Source organism: Chelonoidis abingdonii, chromosome 2 (assembly GCF_003597395.2).
Source record: "Chelonoidis abingdonii isolate Lonesome George chromosome 2, CheloAbing_2.0, whole genome shotgun sequence".
Taxonomy (NCBI): Eukaryota; Metazoa; Chordata; order Testudines; family Testudinidae; genus Chelonoidis; species Chelonoidis abingdonii.
In genome coordinates this window covers 119,841,934-119,864,072 of record NC_133770.1, presented here as the reverse complement: position 1 = coordinate 119,864,072, position 22,139 = coordinate 119,841,934, and the positions used below count along the sequence as shown (strand labels likewise).

Here is a 22,139-nt window from a genome sequence, read left to right as displayed (position 1 = left end):
TCTCCAGGGTCCAGGCACCTAATTAGAACAGCCACGCCTGCGTGGCTCCACTAATTAGGTGGGTGGCCCTTCATTTTCTCATGTGTGGCCACCCAGGAGTGCATCTTAGAGAGAGCTATCTGCGGACCACCTGAATGGAGCTCATGGACCATTGTGGTCTGTGGACCACAGTTTGAGAACCTCTGATTTAGACAACGTGCTCGTTTAAAATTGCCCAATGTTCCCTTATAGTGTTGTTTGGCAGCCGCCTGCTTTGTCCACAACTTGCAGATTGAGATTGGAGCTAGCTGGTGGGGGCTTGGAGCCAGGGTGGGCCAACAGCCCCCCATCAGCTCCCCTAAATTCCCTATGAGGCTGCCGCCCAGCAGGCATCAACTGCTGGGCAGTTCAGATGTCCTTCCCACACACTGCCCTGTGCTGTTCCTGCCCTCTGCCTTGGAGCTGCTCCAGGAGCTGCTGTGCAGGTAGGGTGACCAGATGTCCCAATTTTATAGGGACAGTCCTGATTTTTGGGTCTTTTTTTTCATATATAGGCTCCTCTTACCCCCCACCCCCATCCTGATTTTTCACACTTGCTGTCTGCACCCTATGTGCGAGGGGTGGGGGGAGAGGGGTGCTGTTGTCAGGGTGTCCTCCTCCCCTTTCCTGCCCCCGCATCTCCACAGAGCGGGCAAGGGGAAGGACCATGACAGGGCTCAGAATGGAGGGAGCTTGCTGGCAGCAGCTGCTGTCTCAAAGTCTCTCTCTCACACACACAGGGTGTCTCTCTCTGTCTGTCTCTCCGCCATGCTGTCTTCCTCCCTCCACCCTTCATTCCTGCTGCCTTATAGAGTGTGAGGCTGCATCAACAACAATGCATTAACTCTTGAGGGCTCAGCCGATTGTTAGTTCATCATTTAGCAGTAAGGGATTCCCTGGGAAATATCCCATCCTCTGACTCCACCACCTCAACGAAGCTTCACAATCCTCATTGCTATGTACGGTATTAAATTGTTTGTTTAAAATGTATACTGTGTGTGTGTATATATATATTCCCCTCTCACCCCTATGGGTGGTATGTGTCTTCCTCAACCTCAGGTCCTCTACCAGAGGCCTGGGAGTTTGAGGGTTCTGCGCAGTATCTAGCTAGTTGTCTTTAGCACTGGCAAGCTCTTCGGAACAGAGAGCTCTGTGTCGTTCCTGGGGATTGTGGAGCACTCACCAGGCTTGACGTCACAGCCCGAGTGCTTCTACCACCACTGGGGAGACTTTGGCTTACTTTCCACTCCTTCTAGATGATATATACCCTTTAGGCATCTGGTACGAATCTCAGTTCTCATATTCTTCTTCTGATGTTGATTCTTATGCTCATATGAGCTGCTGTGCTCTGCGATGGAGGGGGGTGGCGTGAAGTTTTCAGCTTCAGGTGTGGGCTGCACATCCACTTGTTCTTCCAGGTCTTCTTGAGTCTGGGATGTAATGTGGAGTTGGTCTATCTCAAGCTGTGAGAGCAGCTTCCTCTTTACTATGTTGAAGAGTTGTGTAACTAGCTGTTTCTCAGTAAATGTGGATGTAGGTCTTTTGTCCATCCACAGTCCCCTCATAGGTTTCATATATCCCCTCTCATTAGGTCTACTGTTGTAGTAGCATTCCATCAATTCCAGGTTCTCTTGTCTTGTCTATGAATGGTTTGTTCCAGTAGCCCACTTATCGTCAGATTGTCCTGGTTCCTCAGCGTCTGGCGCAGACCTTGTTAATCTGGGCGACATCCGAGCCGGCATGACTCTCCTAGTTCGTGTCACTCTCATATTTGAGGTAGGCAGGTGAAGCATTAGGGGGTCTTTTGCCCAAGGACCCCTACTGGAAAGTTGGGTACCAACCAGGATTTGAACCCCAGTCTCTTGTATCAAAGGGCAGTCTCCCGTATCAAAGGGCGGCGCTCTTAACCACTACGGTATCCAGTCACATATGTATATATGTAGGATTTTGTCTGGCAAAAAAAAAATTCCCTGGAACCTAATCCCCCATTTACATTAATTCTTATGGGGAAATTGGATTCGCTTAACTATCTTTTCACTTAAAGTAGCATTTTTCAGGAACATAACTATAACATTAAGTGAGGAGTTACTGTATATTTTTTAAAATAATGTAAAAATGTGACAGCTCTGGGATGGGGCTGGTGATGAGGCGTGTGGGAGGGGCTCAGGTAGAGGGCTGGGGTGCAGGGGTAAGGGCTATGGATGAGGGGTTTGGGGTGTGGGAGGGGCTCAGGGCTGGGGCAGAGGGTTGAGGTGCAGGGCGTGAGGATTCTGGGGTGGGACAGGGCTGGGGCTCGGGAATTTGGGGTGCAGACAGGCTGCCCCGGGGCAAGGGCCAGACAGGAGGATTCCCCCCAGCCCTCTCCTCGCAGGCAGTAGTGAGCTCTGGGGGAGGCCCCCCCACGTACCCCCTGCACCACACTCACCTCGCACCACTGTCACTGCATGTGCTGCTAGGGCCCCTCTCAGATACAGAAAGCCTCCTTGTCTCCCCTGTGGTGGGTGCCGGGGGGGGGGCTGCCATCACATATGTGCCTCCTCTCCTGCTGCTGCCCCTCACTGTAGCCTCACTAGGGGTGGGACTGCACCTTGTCCAGCATGGGGCAGAAGCGGTGACGGGGAGCTGGGGGGCGCGCCCTTTGCTGGTGGAGGGTCCCATTGGAAAATGAAAGGGTCTGAGGGGGAAGGGCAGGCTCAGGGTCAGTCTGCCTGGCAGTAGTGGTTGAGGGCACTAGGACCCTGTAGGGGCAGTTGATGCAGGGAGTCAGCATGGAGCTGCAGGGGAGAGATGGGACCGCTCTGCTCCGGGGACCTGGGAAGGCGAGCGGGGGCAGTAGGTGGGGGCTGAGGGACACTTGGGGGAGGCGCATGGGGGTGGCAGGCAGGGCCAGGGGAAAGACCAAGCCCCGAACATTGGTGGAGCCAAGCCCCCAGGCCCTGAATATTGCTGGAGCCTGGGCACCATGAGCCCATACAACTTGCTTCCTATGGGTATATCCTGTAATATGGAGGCATAAAGGCAGATCCTTCTCATATAACCCTCTTCTTGTCCCCTGATGCAAAGCCCTACTAGACAAACTTGGTACAAAGGGGTCTTACAGAGGTGTGATACATTGTGTAATTGGGGGCAGTGTAGCTATTCCATGGCTGCTGTTGCTACTTCAGCGCTGCAGTGGCATCTGCAACATTTCACGATTATTCTGTGGATGTGGAGAATGGCTGATGGTTTTGCATAGTGGCAGAAATGCCTAAGTAGCCTGTGGTGCAGGGAGCCCCGTTTAGAGCAGAGCTTTGCAGAATCCAGGGTATGTGGTCCTTACGTGTAGATTCCTCCAGTACTGCCCTTTCCCTATATCTTCCCTGTCTGTCCCAGTTCCACCATTAAACCTGCGTGACAGTTGTAGTAGGTTGTGCTAGGTGTTGGAGCCTATAGCAGTTGCCACTTCTGCAGCCCTGAGGGAGTTGAAAGGGTTAACTCATCAGCAAGTATTGGGGCTGTTGCCTGAAATCAAGAAGAGGATGGTGTTGGGAGTGGGAGGAATCTATATTTTCCTTATTCTCTGACTTTTTTTTAAAAAAATCAATTAAAATAAATCCATATTGGGTAAAACTTGCATTATAAGCACTTCAAATTCTTTCTTTCTCACAAACTCACTGGCGAAGCTTTCAAGACCCTATACTCAGCTCAGTAATATTTCTCTGTGTGGATGCAATGTGCTAATTTTTTGAACATTGCATCCCATCAAAGCCAAAACTGCAGCAAATGTTCTAGGCATCAGCAGGCAGAGTCCTGTTGATTTTGGGGGAAATTGGAAAACCAGATGAGGAAAATGAGGGCAACAGCCAGCAGCTTCAGCCGCTTCTGTAAATTTTGTAGCTCCAAGAACCAGTGGATGGCAGCCATTGACACATTCCAGTGTAATAATATCCCACTGGCATGGCCTAACAGAGTTTAACATGTTGACACCCTGAATGACAAAAAGGAAGGAAACAAGAATGGGGATTGGGAGGACTAGGGACGCATAGTGGGGAATAGGGTGCACACAATGTCTGACAGAGAGGGAGAATGGAGTCCCTAGTATGGGGACGTGGGGGCAGGCGGGCACAGAGCACCTAGCAATGCATGGGAAAAGGAGTAAATAGAACCTCTAGATGGGGAGACAGTGAGGATTCCTGGTCTGGTAAGAGGAATGAGAGGCACACAAAGCCCCTGGCGTGAGAAGAGGATTTAAAGGGGAGGTTTCAGGAGTTGCTGAAATACAGAGAGGAAGGTGGCTCCCAGGAATCTTGTAAAGTGGAATGTAAAGATTCAAGTTGCCCCTGGTGTGTATAATGCAGTCAGCTATAGAAGCAACGAAGTGTGTGACTCATTGATTTTTGCTGTGTGTGAGGGAAGAGAAACTAAAGCAATGTGTGTGCAGTCCAGTATTAGAGATGGAATCTTATTTTTTGTTTTTTTTATTTTCTCCTGAAAATGCTAACCTTTTACTGAGATGTGACCACCCTGACCAACCGTTTGGACTTCCTCCTTGTGGTTTCCTCTTTCTTCAACTCGAAAGTTCAGAACGTGAGTTTCTCTTTTAAAACGGAGCAGAGAAAGACAGGAGTTACTATTCATCTTAGTTGAAAGTGCTCTTGGTGCTTTGAAAAGCCTTTAATCTGACATAACTGAGGGCTGAAATCTTGCGTGAATCTAGTCAAAAGTCAGAGACTTCATGAAAACGAAGAAGGATTGTTTTCCTTTCATTTTTTCGTTGTTAAAGAAGACGTGTGACATGAGTTCAACTACTTGCTCCATTTCTAATGTTTGCAGTCCACAAAGGTCTAGATTCTCAAAAGGATATCAAAGCATCCTGTTATATCATTACAAACCTTTGGGATTTGTTGATCATTATTGTCAGTGCTGCTGCATATTTTGGTACTGGGTAAGTTGCGTATTTGTTGTTGTATTTTGTTGTAATGTATACCCAGATTTGTTTCAGCTGGACTTGGAAACCTTTTCCTTTGCCCCTCACCCCCTCAAAATCTTTAGTAATTTAATAAAAATGAAATTAAAAAAAAATTAAATCAAATTTGAGTAGAATTTAGAACACAGTAATTAGGCAGGGGGACCAGATTAAGTTTCTAGTGCTTTGCAACTCCAGGCTGAGCATGAATATTACTCACTATTTTAAAAGCGTGTACACATTTCTAAAGACCACACATAGGTATTTCATGTGTACTCCTACTATTCTTTTTTTTTTTTTTTTTTTTTGAAATCTGGAAATCCCTTTTCTTATTTCTACACATTAACATCAGTCAGTAGTTAGCAAGGTGTGCTGTTGGAGGCTGGAGCTCTTTCACCAGTTGGCCATTTCTGTGAGGTTGACTTGCATTTCCATTAGCATGGTGTATCCGAACTGCAACAGAATAAACTTTGGGATCAGACTGGTTGCAAAAGTGCCATGTCAGAAATAGTTTTTAAACATTTGGACTTTAATTCTATTTTACTATAAATGGAATTTCACTATATCATTTCATTATAAATGTGTATTATATGGCAAGGGAGTACATTTGCCTTGCTTGATTACTTTTGGGATCTCATTTTGAATACTCTCAAGTCCATGCCACAGCAAATAAGAAAAAAAAATCACAAAGCAAAAAAACTGGTGCTTTAAAATCCAGTTATATAAGTATGTGTGTCTAGCTTGTATCTTTCATGTACATTATAAGCAGCAAAAAACTTCTTTACCCTGCAAAACTATTGAAGATGTTTTAAAATCCCGGTGAAGAAAAAAGCCTCTTTCTTTACATGAAAATCAAAATAATGATCCATGTCTAGAGCTCCTTGTGCTCTGGATTTCCAAAAAACTTTGCTGTGATGCACACTACCCTGTTTCACAAATGACTTGTGACTGGTGACCACAAATCACTCGTGACCATCAGTGACTGGTTTGGGGGGACATTGAACATTTTATGCATGGCCCTGCTGCTGCTGCGTCATTGACCTACAAGTAAGATGATGGCTGCCTGAGATGATGATATTTACATAGAAGTAAAGAAAACAAGAAGTCTGACCAAAATAGAAAAAGGAGGGCAGTGTTACTGTATGCTTGAGAGGGGCCATTTCCTTAGGGGTTTCTTATGGCTGTGTTTGTCTGTTTCCGTCAGAATTTCTTCTGGGTCCACTAGTCTGGCATCAACTAAGTTCAAATTATGCCCATGATTGTGGTGTGTGTTGAATACTGCACAGGGAGTGCCAGTTTGCCGTACTATTTTTGCTATGACTATTTGATTTAGAAGAATTCTTGAAGAGGTGGTATGATGATCACCAGGTAAGGGATAAAATAGCTACAATAACTTGTCAAGGCTAACAAGCGTTGGTTTCCTATCACATTTATAGATGCGGCAGCATTTTATAGACTAAAACTTCTCGAGAGGTCTACTGATAGCATGACCTATGAAAATTCATAGCCCTCCTCATTCCAAGAAAAGAAGATGGGTGCATATTTGTTGCAGTTCGTACTTTTTGTCCATTTAAGTGAGGTGATAGCAGTGCAACCTCAAAGAACTGAAATTGATTCTGTTTCATGTTTGGCCAAACAAAATTAAAGGCCAAATTAAAAAATGAGAAAATAATGTGAAGATGTGCATAAACCCTTTGCTTTAACTTGTAGTAATAATAATGAGGCATTGAACCTGTGGAGAAGCAATAAAATGGCCTTTTTCAGATGCCCTAAGTTAACTGTTAAATAGATTGCTGGGAAACTTCATAAGGAAACAGAGCTTTTGAGGTAAGGCTACTGCTTAAAAGGAACAAAAGAGAAGTGCTAGTGTAAGCTGTGGTTTTAATTGAACAGAAGGATCTTTTGTTTCTGGGTTGGAGGGAATTACTAAACAGGAAACCACTAAAGAATAATCCATATGAGACTGAGGCTCCCAAACAGAAACCCTAACCAATAGCCTATGTGACAGCATGCACAGTGCTTAGAAAAGTAGATATAAAATAACAAAGAGGCTTTTACATGCATATTCCCTTACCTAAGCTTAGCATCTCTATCCATAGCTCAGGCAGGTCTGGTATATTCCCTGTCTGTGAGTTTGGAGAACCAATTTACAGTGCTTGCATTGCTGCCTAATCTTTTTGTCTCTGTCAACCTTTTCACTGACACATCCTTGGCCAGCCTCTCTGAGCTCATCTCAAAAGCCTCTTCCTATCTGGCAGAGATACCTTTTTAACTGGTAAAGGCCTTTTTGATTTGAGGCTTTACCCGGGTAAAAGTAAAATATCCTAGCTTGGATGGAGCCAGGGAGGTAAATTCTCCCATCACTTGTTATTCTAGCCATTGTTACCCAGCTTCAAAAGAGTCTTTCCTTTACCTGTCTTGCTAGGTTCTGTAATATCCTATTTAGGGCTTTCTTTGATTCAGACAGGCTGCAATACAAAATTGAGCAGAGAAACTGAGTCACACATAATATTCATAAAAATAATAGACATTTTCCCAGTTGGTCACAGATGAGACTGATGAATATCTCATACCTGAAGATCAGCTGTGGTCTTTCTTTGGTATAATGGTTGATGCCTCTGGTCAAGATAACTTGTGTTTAAGGTTGTAAACACCAGAACAGCTATGAGTAGGAGGGCTACATGAGAACCTATATATTGTCCATAAGTTGAGACTCCACTTTCCCTCCAACTGCTACACTACCCTGCTCTGCTGCCTGAGTCTACAGCTGCTGGAGGAGGTCCCCTGGATCCTATCTCCTCACTCTCCACCAGACACCAAAACAGGAGTTTGATTTTTAAAAGAGCTGCTGGGACTTCCCTGAACAGCAGACATGACCTCTAGAGCCTGTAGACTTCTCCCTTCTGTCATCACCACACAAGTTCACTCCCATCCCCTGAGTTCTCATATGATTCACTTGCCTCATTTAGATAACAGGCTGACTTACCACTTCCTTGCATTGCTTGGTTTCTGTAGTGTGTTCTTCTGACTTTTAACTGCGTGTTTGATTTCTTACTCCTCCATCTCACCTGCTCCCTTGTCTCTGGTGACCTTCTTTCTTCCCTCTCCCCTGCCCTTTTGTCCCTACCTTCATTACTTTTCACCACTGATCCCCTTTCTGCTGCCCTCTTTCTTCATTTCTACCTTCCTTCCGCCATTCTAGGGTGACCAGATTTTTAGAGGAATAGTCCCTATATTTGGGGCTTTGTCTTATATAAACACTGTTAACCCCCACCACCCAGGTCCCAATTTTTCACACTTGCTATCTGGTTACCCTATGCCTTCCACGGCCAGACCTCCCTCCTTTTCATCTCTGTGATCTGTGAAATATTTAGTCTATCAGCAAAAAATAGTAGGTCAGATTTTTATCTTCTACCCCAGTGTTTCCCAAACTTGGGATGCCGCTTGTGTAGGGAAAAACCCTGGCAGGCCAGGCTGGTTTGTTTACCTGCTGCGTCCACAAGTCTGGCCAATCGTGGCTCCCACTGGCCCCGGTTCGCCACTCCAGGCCGATGGGAGCTGCTGGAAGCAGCGGCCAGTACATCCCTTGGCCCGTGTCCCTTCCAGCAGCTCCCATTGGCCTGGAGCAGTGAACTGCAACCAGTGGGAGCTGCAATTGGCCAGACCTGCGGACGCAGCAGGTAAACAAGCTGACCTGGCCTGCCAGGGGTTTTTCTCTGCACAAGCGGCATCCCAAGTTTGGGAAACACTGTTCTGCCCCAAACACTGTTATGCCATCTCCTTCTTCTTTCACTTCTTATTGTTTTGTTTAAATGTGCTAGATGCTTTCTGCACACACAGGGACCTGTGGTTCATGTCCCAATTTGCCTCTTCTTCCAGTGCCCACCTTCACTCTGTGGGATTACAGCCTTTATGCTAACTCTTCTGATCTCCTTGTTCAGCTTTCTGCACTGCATCAAATTCCCTGCTCATTGCAACATGCAGACAAAGATAAACAAGCAATTGCATGGGGTTAACCATAACCTTTGCTATTCCTCCATGCTTCCACCTTTTCTTTACTAGTTAAACTTTTTATATTATAAATGTACATTTGGAATGGAAGCTCTCTGGGGCAGGGTTCATGTCCTTACTGTGTTCTGTAAAGTGTCTAGCATATTTCAGGCTAGATCAAAGTAATGCCTGGGTTGGGTGGGTTTTGATTTAGGGTATGTCTATACAGCAACTAAACACATGCCTGGCCCTTGCCAGCTGACTTGCGTTCACGGGGCTCAGGCTGTGGGGCTGTTTCCTTGCTGTATAGACTTCCGGGCTTGGGCTGGAGCCCAAGCTCTAGGACCCTACCACTTTGCAGGATCCTAGAGCCTGGGCTGCAGCCTGAGCCCAGAAATCTACACAGCAATGAAACAAGCCTGCAGCCCAAGTCCTGTGAACCCGAGTTGTCTGCATGGGCCAGCCACAGGTATCTAGTTGCCATGTAGACATACCCTGAGTTTAAAAAATAAAAAATAAAAAAAGCTGAGAAAATCAATCAGTTGTAATGCCTGTAGTTCTCTGCAATTCACCACTGTACCCTGTTCCACATGATTTCACCTGCCTCTTCCTTCTACTTCCCCAAGCACAAGATCTCAGGAGGGGTTCCAGTGGGGCCGTCCTTACCCATACACAAAGTATGCAGCTGCATAGTGCACCAAGAAATTTCCTGGTATCCTGCGCAGCTGCATGCTCTTCCCCAGGGCCCCTGCTCCTCCCCAGCCCCGCCTCTTCTCTGCCCCGCCCCAGCCTTGCCCCCACTGAGGACTCCAGCAATCAGGCCTGCACTCACTAGTAAGTAGAGTGACCCAGCCCCAGCCAGCTCTGCTCTGCTCCCCTGGCTCCAAGCCATACTGCTGGCGAGTGCTGGGGGGGGCGGTTCCCTCCCCTCCCAAGCCGGGGAGCAGAGCAGGCTGGGTCTGGGTCACTCCACTTCCTGCAGGAAGTGGCCAGCCCCCTCCTCCCCATCCTCAACTGGGGCCAGCCCCTCCCCCAAGGGGGCTGCATAGAGCACCAGAATAGCTAGGGACAGCCCTGGGTTCCAGTCTAGGTAGGTTGAATAACAGGGTGAGGTTCTATTGTTTTAGTGGTCCCCAAGAATGAAGCTTCTATGATTAGGTGAAGAGCTCCCTCTTTCTTCCCCAGAATAAGTGAGAAATTTTGCATAGGATTCTTTCCTTGCGAAGTTCCTTTTCTCCACATCACACATTTTACTTACCCATACGCTTGTGAAACTGTGATGGGTGTCTCTCTTTTTAGTTTTCTGTCTGGCTAGCCACTTTCTCTTCTTGCCAGGATAGGACTTCTCTGAGGACAAGCTGCCTGCTTAATTGGGAATGGGGGATGGTTTTTGTAGGGTATAACTCTGCATACTGAGAGAGATTTGAACCACAATGAGTCCTGCAGCAGAGGGACTCTATCATCAAGTGATGGAGGTAAGTAGGACTCCAAGTGTGAAGGCTCCAAAAATGACAACAGATTTGATGCTGAAGGAGAACAGGTGATGTATACTCGGACCATAGAGCCAAAGTCCTCTCCCATGACTTTCTGCTTTTTTGGAAACTGAGACTCAACTCCTGGAAGGTGGAGCCTGTGTTGAGACCACTAACTGAACACTTCTGGCAGGCTATTTAAGTAATAAAATAAAACACATGGGTTGGTTGTTTGTTTGGGTTTTTTTAATGAAAAATCCGTGAGTTGTCCATCCTAGAGCAGATCCCATCTACTCTTTCTTATGATTCTACATGTGACTCTCTTGGCATTGTCATGGTGGGTTGCTCAGGCAATTGTGGATATTAGTAATGTAGGGCGCCATATGAAATTCATGGCCATGAAAAACACGTCACAAACCATGAAATTGGGTCTCCTCCCGTGAAATCTGATATTTTGTGTGCTTTTACCCTATACTATACAGGTTTCACTGGACGTGATCGGTATTTCTGACACTGGGGGGGTCCTGACCCAAAAGGGAGTTGCAGGGGGGATGCAAGGCTATTTTTAGGGGGATCACAGTATAATACCCTTACTTCTGTGCTGTCTTCAGAGCTGGGCGGATGGCTGAAAGCTGCCGCTGTCTGCCGGGCGCCCAGATCTGAAGGCAGCGCCCCACCAGCAGCAGTGTCGAAGTAAGCGTGGCAATACCATACCATGCCATCCTTACTTATGCTGCCTTCAGAGATGGACAGCTGGAGAGTAGCAGCTGCTGACCAAAGGCCCGGCTCTGAAGGCAGTAGCACAGAGGTAACGGTGGCCATACCATGCCATGCCGGTCTTGCTTCTGCACTGCTGCTGGTGGTGGCTCTGCCTTCAGCGCTGGGCTCCCAGCCAACAGCTGCTACTCTCCAACCGCCCTGCTCTGAAGGCAGCGCCGCTGCCAGCAACAGGGCAGATATAAGGGTAGCAGTACTGCAACCCCCTCTACAATAACCTTGTCCACCCCCCCACCCCGCAACTCCTTTTTTGGTCAGGATCCCTACAGTTACAACACTGTGCAATTTCAGATTTTAATATCTGAAATCATGAAATTTATGACTTTTAAAATCCTATGACTGTGAAATTGATCCAAATGGACTGTGAATTTGGTAGGGCCCAACTAATGTATGATGTTAAACCTCTTCAGTTATTACCTTATGAATGCCTGGTTTTGATACTGGTGAGCAAGACTAAAGGGCTATGCATGAATTGCCAGGGTGGTCTCATTACTAGCTTGATTTAACTCCATTCTGTTGAGCCTGTATAATCTGCTATACTTGCTTATATCAGCTATATATAAGACTATAACAAGTAGGATTAAGGGAGTTTCATATACTTCTTTTTCTAAGTTTGGCTGGCAGGCAGCTATTGCCTCAAATGGACATCCACAAATTCACAGGAAGCTGCTACACATTTTAGTTCAGTATAATCCATATACCACATTTTTTCATTCTTGCTGAAATATCTTCCACAGACACTATAATAGTCAAAGTTCATATTTATTAGGTTTGTCTTTTGAGAGGCACTTTTGTTCTGTTATAGTCTCTGTTGTTTCCTGTACTGGACAGTGTCTTAAACACAGTAGAACCTGAGAGTTACAAACACCAGATTTGTGAACTGATCAGTCAACCACATACCTCATTTGGAACTGGAAGTACGCAATCAGGCAACAGGAGAAACAAACCAAAAAAAAAAAAAGGCAAATACAGTACAGTATTGTGTAAAAACAAAAACTATTAAAAAACCTTTCCCTTTATTTTTCTAAAAATATTGACAAGGTAAGGAAACTGTTTTAATTAAAATTAAGATGGTTAAAAGCAGCATTTTTCTTCTACATAGTAAAGTTTCAAAACTGTATTCAGTCAATGTTCAGCTTTAAATTTTAGACAACTATATAATGTTTTGTTCTGAGTTATCAACATTTCAGAGTTACAAACAACCTCCATTCCTGAGGTGTTCATAACTCTGAGATTCTACTGTATGTAATACCCCTTTTCCAGCAAAGTATACAAGGATAGCCATGCCCTTGTGGCAGGGTTCATTTTATTTCATCACTACCGATAAGTTTAACTAATCATACTAGATAATGCTGGCCCAAGGGTAGAGTTGGAATTGTGCAGAAAACATTTGGGAGTTTGTGGTTTGGTAACTGCTCAAAGTAGAGTGTGTTTGTGTGTTTTTTTACTATGCTGAAGTGATGTGAAAAGCTTTCTGCACTTTCCACTTTACAAAATGGTGTTTGAAGAATCATGGTATCCAGTCACATTCCTCACACTGTTTGAATGAAGAGCACCCACGTGTGAGTGGTTTGTATGTGGCAATTTTCACGTTCCTTGCACTTGGAAGGAAAAGCTACTCTAACTCATGTTGTAGAAGGAGAGGTATTAAGATTAAATTTCAAGTCAATGTATAGCACCTCGAGTAAACTTTGCTCTTGTTGTCTCTGTTCTGTCCTAGTGCTGGTTTTCTTTCACAACCTGTTCCTGTTTTCTGTTACACTTTGGAGGAAAAAAAAAAGTTTTTGGTTGCTGTTGTTGTTGCTCACTTTACCCTAATTTTAATTAGGTAAGATACAGGTTCTATAGTTTTTGTTTCCAATATAGAATACATATTACCGAGAATTTATTAGTTACTGAATTCAGTCAAGTCTTCCTATTTAATTACCAGCTTCACTGAACATGTCTACATTGCGCTAGAATCTATAGTACAAACTAAATTTATAAGATCCTGTCTCAACATACAATGTGGCTAGTGTAAATTATGGATGGAGTCTTTGGGAGTTGGCCTTTTGTCAGTTGCTACTGAGTGAAGTTCAGCAATCTGGAGAGGGTCAACATAAAACAGGTAACTTATAAAAAGTGGTGATCCTTGTCTTACATCATGGCCACCTTCCTATCGACTTCCTTCTGTTACTTGATCTAAAAACACCAAGAGAGGAGCCAAGGAAAGAGTAAAGCCTACTTCTTAATTAGCTTAATTGGTTGCTGCTGGGCCACACGTGTTCTTTTCCACCTTTTATTGCTCCGGGAACGGAGAAGACTAGCCAGATTTTCTGCACATCTATACAGACTACTGTATGGGTTACCAGAAAGGCTTCTCAAAGTCATTTTAAGTGCTTTTGAACTTAATTGAGGCAGGTTGTTGTGCAAGAGTCAATGAAAGAAACATGATAAAAGTGTGGCAAAAAGGAGGCGGACAGACCAGTGTATGGTTTGATCTCAGTGGCTTTTAAGAATATGTTTAACAAGGTTGAGGCAGACTCTGAAGTTAGTGAAAGAGAGCAAGAATGACTGGAGGGAAGATATGTTTCTGAGATCACATTTGAGACCACCTTAAGAAGCTAAGCAAGTATTGTCATGAAATCTACCATAAGAATGTGGGGAGAAGGAGGGAGGTAGTCAAACAGTTTCTCTGTAACATGAAAATTGGAGTCCAGAATCCAGATCTGTAAATGCAAGTGTTTATGATAAAGGGAAACTGAAAATGTCGTGTTCCGCTTTTTAGATATTTCTTCATAGTGAGAGAGCTTTATTATGACTATCTCTGAGTAAACAGGATATTTAGGTATTGCAGAATAAGTATTAATGACGGCCCTGTGTGCTTATAGCTGCATGAATAATAAACCTGTGGGAAACAAAATTAATACTTAAAAGTACTACTTTGCAGTATATGAATATAATCAGTGTTCTGTTTCTATTTCTGCACCTTAACAAAGTATCTAAAAGGGCTGAGAGTCCAGTGTAGCTCAAATTGTGAATGTGTCAAAATAATCACACTCTCAGTAGATCTGAATAATGATTATTAATTCATATTTTCTGCCCTAATGCATATTCTTGGATTGCAACCCTTAAAAGATATCGCTGAAAGTCCTGTAGTTAGGACATCGTCATGAGGGCAGGGCAGGTGGGTTAGACTGCATGACAAGAGGCGCAGTTATGCTTGCCTTTAGAAGTTCATGCAGTTAGTGAAAAACAGTCTCAGCCAGAAGCCTCTTTAAAAAAAATTATGGTTGTGAAATCAGGAAAAATAAGTTACATATTTGTGATTGTTCAGTATAACCTATTCAAGGATTCAAAACATTCAGAAATATAAAAGTATAGATCTTAAGATGAAATTGCTGTGTTTATGTAAAGATTGTTCATAAAAAAACTTGAAGTTGACTTGGATAATGGCATCTGAATTCTTCTTCAAAAATATCTAGGTTCAGTTTTGAAGTCACTTTTGTATGATAGAAGAATTAGTTCTCTTTTACTTTCATGGGTCATGCTAATCCTTTGGTGAGGTAAAATTATTTTCAAACAAGAAAAGGAAATCTCACAAGCTGCAGTTAACGCTCCAAACAACAAGACCGCAATTGACATTTCAGACACAAGTTGGAAAGACTCTCTTTTCCATGGCAACATTTAGAACAGTGGTGGGCAACCTGTGGCCCATGGGCCGCATGTGGGCCATCAGGGTAATCCACTGGCAGGCTGCAAGACAGTTTGTTTACATTGACTGTCCGCAGGCATGGCCACCCTCAGCTCCCAGTGGCTGCGGTTCGCCTTTCCTGGCCAATGGGAGCTGTGGGAAGCAGCGGCCAAAACGTCCCTACAGGTTGCCCACCGCTGATTTAGAATGTCTTCAAATTCTTTTCAATTTCTCTTACTTATCAGTGGTTTAAATGCAGTCGTTTTAACTTTCATCTTCTCAATATCCAGTCCAAGTAGGTCAATCAAAGCATACAGTGAGTACAATTTCAAGAAGCCGGGTGAGGTGGCAGAATAGATGGCTGACAAGTTTTTGTATAACTTGGAGTTCTTCTCTGAAAGTCTCCTTTGGAATTCACCCTGGTTTGATCAATCAATTTATGATAAATCTTGGACCACGAATGCTCATTTACATTTTGGCATCCTGTAAGTGGTCAGTGACTATGGATTCTCGAAAATTTGGGGTCAATACTTTGGCTCTTTCTGTGGCACATGTTAATGTTGATGCTTTGTCACATGGATCTTTCGAAACAATGTGCTTGGATGAAATCTGAGGAAAAAAATCTTAAAAAAAAAAAAAGATATTTGAAGTTCAATTCAGCTCCTTTTAGCAAGGTGCATTTATTGCTTCTGAAGGTAATTGTTCATAGGAGCAAAACATTTCAAAACTGTTGTTATAATCTCAGCTAAGGAAAGTTGGCAAATCATCCAAATTCTTTTCAACAGCCGTCAAGCTTCAATGGACAGATTGCCATACCCATTCACAAAGTTTGACAAATACTCTGAGTCTCTTCCAAATTATTGAGGATTATTTCTAAGATTTTCAGGTAACCAGTCCATCTCATGTCTGAGTCTTTGTAAGTGCTGGTCTTCATACAGCACACTCACTTCATGCCTATGGAAAACTATGCATAGAGACTTACTTACAATTTGAGAACACACTTGCTGTTTACGTCGACTTAATTATGTTAGTGTACACACTGTAGCCTTGCTCCCGCCAACGTAAGTGCCCAACTACGCTGACATAATAACTCCAGCTCCAGAAATGTTGATGTAGTTAGGGCGACGTAGCCTCTGTGTAGACGCTGCATTACTTACATCGGCTGTTGGCTTCATTCCAGCCAGGCTGCACCCGGCTCCCAGACCAGCTGCCTGGGCTCCTCTATTCGAGCTGGGCTGTGCCTGTTCAGGTTCCCACTGCCAACCAGGTTGCTGCCTAGAGGCTCCTCCTGGGCAGCCTGGCTGCCCCACTTCTTCTCTCCCCTCTGCCCTTGGCTTCCCAATGCAGCTGAACAAGTCAAGAACCTGAGATGTAGCTACATGAAGGGTGTGCAATGAAGAAGTCATAGTAGAACTCACTTGGTCTTGGCAATGGAATTGCCATAACTAAGGGTTGACTACACTGAGACTTATCCTCAGTTTGCCATGCAATATGCCACATGCTAATTGGCCATGGGGACCCCACTACTATGCACAAAAGTTAGTGTGTGGCACGTGCTGGTGTGATGTAAATTCACATACATTCTCCATGTAGATCAGGGTAGGCAACCTTTCAGAAGTGGTGTGCCAAGTCTTCATTTAGTCACTCTAATTTAAGTGCCGGTAATACATTTTAACGTTTTTAGAAGGTCTCTTTCTACAAGTCTATAATATATAACTAAACTATTGTTGTATGTAAAGTAAATAAGGTTTTTAAAATGTTTAAGAAGCTTCATTTTAAAATTAAATTAAAATGCAGATCTCCCCGGACCAGTGGCCAGGCCCTGGGCAGTGTGAGTGCCACTGAAAATCAGCTCGCGTGCCGCCTTTGGCATGTGTGCCATAGGTTGCCTACCCCTGCAGTAGTGCATGTGCAAAACAGGCCCATGCACATCTCTGATTGGGGCTGAAAATCAGGCCCTCTATGTGCATTAAAAGTATACTGCAACGTATTGAAATATCTGGAACAATGATTGTCCATTCCTTCAAAAATGAACCTTCCTCCATATTTTCTTTTTTTATAAACATTAACCCTAAACCATTCTCTTGATTCTTTTCAGTTACAAACTGTTGGGGATAGGATGGGTTAATGCAGTGCCTGGGTGAATGAAGCAATGCCTATTCATTTATTTTAGAATGTTGAATGGCACAAAGTCTAACAAGAAACCATCTTGATTTCAGCTAAAATTTCTCTCAAATAGTGAACTCTTCCAGGAAAGCTTGAAGCTAACTAACTTGAATTACTCACAGCTCTGCACAGCGGTTATCTACAAAGCTGCAGTTTTAGTACCTAGTTTATCAATGTGTGATTTTCTGTGGCCTCTGAACAGATCATTTGGTTTTCAGTCATTTTTCCATTAGAACTATTTGCTATATTACAATAATAAATAAAAAAAAATACTCTCAGAGAGTAAAAACTATTTTTTATTATTTCTTTTTTAACAATTTAGACTAAGGAACTATCAAGCAGGACTTTACATAGATCTTTGTATCATTTGTAAATTGCATAGAAAAGAGATGCCCTAAATGTGAAATTGAAATACAAATACTACTTTGTACTTGCAAATACAGTTCTCTTTCTGAAACTGCGTTTAAACTGCTTCTATAAACTGTTTTAACATTGCACTAATTTCCATGTTAGTCTGTATAGGAAAGCATTCTCTTTAAATTAAGGGCTTGTTTATACAGGGAAAATAGCCTGGAATATCTATTCTGCCCTAGCTACCCATATGGACACTTGGCAATTTAGTTTATTCCACTTTGGAAATGACTTAAGGTGCTGAAAAAGAGTCCACACAGGAAGCAGGTGTTGTATAGCTAGTGCATTTTCAGTTCACACCCTAGTTATAGTTTGCAGTAACTTCCCTATGTAGACAAGCACTTATTTCATCCTTCTTTACCTCAGGTTAATCCTGATCTCCTTAATCTTTAGTGTGACACTAAATGAAGCAATCTTACAGCATCTGTCTTTTCTGTGCCCTTAAGAATTTTGGCTACCCCATAACAATTCCTCCTAATTTATCAAAGAATACAGATTGTGTCTTATGTTTTTGAAAAGAAGAACCAAAAGAAGAGCATCACCCCTCCTTTCAATACCCTCTGTTTAAAAAAAAAAAAAAATAATAACCCTCTACTACTAACTTTTTCTTGATTAATATTTATATAGTATGAGCACCTTTTGTGGTCATATTCTAATACTCTTTGCCATAGACCCATTGTTTAAATTCTTCTGCATTAAATTGCATCCAGCTAATGTGACAAATGAAGTTGGTTTGATGCTCGTTATCCAGTCCATTTTGGTGCTTTCTCTGGCTGTTTTTGCTAAAACTATTGGTGAAATATTTGCTAATGTTGATACTTAAATGGCCATCAGATTAATTTTAGGTGACTCCCAGATTACACCCCTGAGGTGTGAAAAAAAAATTTTCTTTCCATGCTTGTCTGGGCAGTTAGGTGTGATACAGAAAAATCACTTGTTTCTGCTTTAGTAAAAGTCTTTTAGATTCTTTTTATGAACGAGGCTTATTTTTATTTTTCATGCCTTACTTTTCAATAGGAGACACATATGTAAGCCAATCTCATCTGTTTTTATAGATTTGTATGAGCCTAGCTCTTTATATTGAGTAGCCGCTCATTAAAAATGTTGACTGGATAAAGTCTTTTATATTAATATATAATATTATATGAAATCATATAGAGTGCACAGTGTGACGCACTCTAGCATATTTTCATAAAATCGTATAATGAGTGTGAATATGATGTAACTGGCATATGCTTCATGCCAAAGGTCTCTTGTAAGGTATCATTACAAAGCTTATAATCTACTGAGTGTGGTCGTCCAGTTTCAGATACAAGAACGATACATTTATACAGACTAGAAATATGAAATATAACTCTGAGGTCCTATTGTAATTATACAAAGTGTGGGCCATTAATGGTGACAATTGTTTGTAAATGGCTCTGTTTACTTGAAAGTCTTCCTATATACCTGTGTGCTGGCAGATGGGCATGAAGTTTTACAGTGACATGTGATCATGTCACCTGAACTGGAATCCATCTTTAACCTGGTGCTTTTCCATTTGGATGGAGGGGTGGGAACCCAGAAAGGGACAAAGGATTCCTGCCTTGTGCAAAAGAGATATATATATATATATATATATATATATAAGGGGGTGGAACAGAGCAAAAGGGGCTGATGTCATGAGAAATCCCCTAGCTACCACCTGAGCTGAAACAAGGACTGTTATCAGGGGAAAGGATTGGGCCCAGACTAGAAAGGAGTCTAGTCTGTGAAAAAAGCTTATCGGAACATTTCTGAGGGTGAGGTTTATCTGTAATCTGTTTCTTACTGTATTAGGCTTAGACTTGCATGTTTTTGTTTTGTTCACTTGGTAATTTACTTTGTTCTGTTTGTTATTACTTGGAAGCACTTAGATCCTACTTTTTATACTTAATAAAATCATTTTTCTTATTAATTGACCCAGAGTAAGTAATTAATTCCTGGGGGAGCAAACAGCTGTGCATATGTCTCTATCAGTGTTATATAGGGTGAACAATTCATGAGTTTACCCTGTATAAGCTTTATACAGAGTAAAACTGATTTATTTGGGGTTTGGATCCCATTGGGACTGAGCGTCTGGGTGCTAGAGACAGGAACTCTTTCTAAGCCGTTTTCAGTTAGTCTGCAGTTTTGGGGGGATGTGGTTCAGACCTGGATCTGTGTTTGCAGCAGGCTAGTGTGTCTGGCTCAACAAGACAGGATACTGAAGTCCCAAGCTGCCAGGGAAAACAGGCTCAGAGCTAGTCTCAGCACATCAGGTGGCAGTCCCAAAGGGTTTCTGTGACCCAACCTATCACAGACAGAATTAAGGTTGCCTGTGAAACCTTAGTTCAGCCCCTTTGTGTGTACACATTGTGATTACATGATCTGATACTATTTTGTCCACAGGGCCGTGCATCATTTAGTGCACATGTTAACAGGCACCTACTGAATATTTTGTTTCATCTTCATTGTGTGGCCTGGGGCCTTATTTATTCTGCACTGTTTGAACCATGCTCTGAAAACACAATTATTACTTTCCTCATGGGCTTTCTGTGCTGCTTATCACTGTAGTAGGAGGAATTAGCAAACAATTTTTATTTTACTTCTGTTGGAGATGAGGGGGTGGGTATTGTCTCCATTTACAGGCTAAGAATGTAGGCAGCAAAAATAATCCATTAATAGAGTTGGGTGAAATTTTTCATGCAAATCATTTTTCAGTGAATAAACTAACTCTTGGGTTGACCAGAAACTAGTTGTAAATTTGACCTCATAGCTTGTTTCGCGGAAAAGTTTTTTTTGTTTGTTTGTTTTTAGGGCCAGCAAATTATGTCTGTCTGTCCCCCTTCATAAACTTAACCATTGGGCTAAAGGTTGATTCCCCATTCTGGAGCAAGGACTTTAACTCAGATACCTCCCTGATTCAGGGAAGAGGTTTGAATACACATTTCCTATCTCCCAGGTGAGTGTCTTAATTACCAGGCTATTGAGTCATTCTCTCTCTCTCTCTCTCTCTCTCTCTGGCACAATGAATATTTATAGGAAGTGTTTTCGCCTCTGGTGGTCACTTAAACATACACCTCTATCTCGATATAACGCTGTCCTTGGGAGCCAAAAAATTTTACTGCGTTTTAGGTGAAACCGTGTTATATTGAACTTGCTTTGATCCACCGGAATGTGCAGCCTCCCCCGCTCCCCGGAGCACTGCTTTACTGCATTATATCCGAATTTGTGTTAAATCAAGAGGCGTTATATCGAGGTAGCAATGTACTTGTGTTAAACTAGTGACTGATTGTCAACATGTATGAACCATCTGGCAGAAGCAGAGATATATTCAGATTCCCCAAGGCAGCAGTCAACTGCCTTAACCATGAAATCATGTGTACTAGCATCTTAATTCAGGCATTTCCTAACTTTTGAATGTTTGACTTGGCAACCTGAATAAAGTTTTTATATCAGTTTTTGTGTTTTCCTGGTTTTTTGAAACTGAAAAGACAGAAGTTCTATCATGTGGCATAACTGACACCCACATGGGTCATTAGCATGGTTGGAATGTTTAGCTCAACCATTCCGACCTCTGCCCTGTAAAATAAGTGTGTCTGACAGCAGTAGTAGATTAAAGATATGAGGAGGGTGAGGTAATACCTTTTTGTTGGTGAGAGACACAAGCTTTTGAGCTATACAGATCTGTTCTGGTTGGGCAAGGAGTAGTCTCCCATCCCAGGCCCAGTCTTCTCCACTCCTGTTCGTCCCTTTGCCGCCTGGCTCTTTGCTCCAGTGTCTTTGCCCAGCCAATCCCAATTCTCCCCCTGCATCCTAGCACCTTGTCAAGATGTCTCCCTCCTCCCAAGCTCCTTCTCCCAGTATACTCCCCCACCCCACCTGGTCCCAGGTCTGACTTTTGTCCCCTGTGCATTTGAATTGGGCAGCTTCCTCCTCCATGTTGCGAGAGTACAGAAGGGAGGCACTGAAAGCCCAAAAAATTCAGCCTGAGGCAGGCACCTGGCATGGAAAATTTCAGCTCAAAGAGTTAAAGTTTGGCAAAGTTGTAAGTAACTGCAAACAAAGTTTTGTAATGGGAAGTGTCAGGCAACCGTAACAATAGGTGGCGCTACCAGCCCTGCTTATAATGTTTAAATCTATGAAGAATTAGAGTCACACTTAAGTAAATGTGTGTGAGATTTGCCTGTAGTACAGGGGCAGTGTTTTCTCCCTCTGTCTCTTTGACATGCAGATCAGAAAATGAATGTGCTATTAGAGAGTATATTGAAAATCAATAATAAACCACATGTGCAAGCTCGTGCACACATTTATTTATTACTGTGAATAGTTTTGCATGGATAGAGTAGTGCAACGTATTTATATTTCAGTAACATCTACTGACCCAACTGAAATCAGGGCCCCATTATGCTAGATATTGTACTAACCTGAGGTGGGCAAACTTTTTGGCCTGAGGGCTATATTGGTTTCTGATGCCCTCCCCCCGCCCCCGGAACCCTGCCCCATCCACCCTCCTGCTCTCTGTCGGTTGCCTGCCTCTGGACACCCTGCCCAACCCAGCTCCCCTTTCTGACTGCCCTCCTGGAACCCCTGCCCATCCAACCACCCCTTCTCCCTGACCACCCCCAGACACCCTGCCCCGAACTGCCCCCTGCCACCCCATCCAACCCCTCCTCTACTTCCTGAC

The 22,139-nt window shown here is 43.3% G+C and overlaps 1 protein-coding gene across 2 annotated transcripts in view; it reads left to right on the top strand.

Moving 5' to 3' along the window:
• The window catches only part of LOC116816388 (palmitoyltransferase ZDHHC11-like), a 103,282-nt gene that overhangs the window by 8,970 nt on the left and 72,173 nt on the right, over nucleotides 1-22,139 (top strand). Inside the window, exon 1 of one of the 2 annotated variants that reach the window (XM_032765563.2) lies at nucleotides 4,632-4,942. The exons of the other annotated variant lie outside the window; for it this stretch is intronic. Coding sequence (XP_032621454.1) covers nucleotides 4,733-4,942 — 210 coding nt within the window. The 5' untranslated portion in view covers nucleotides 4,632-4,732. Of the gene's footprint in view, nucleotides 1-4,631; nucleotides 4,943-22,139 lie in introns of those variants that run through there. 2 annotated transcript variants of the gene reach the window in all.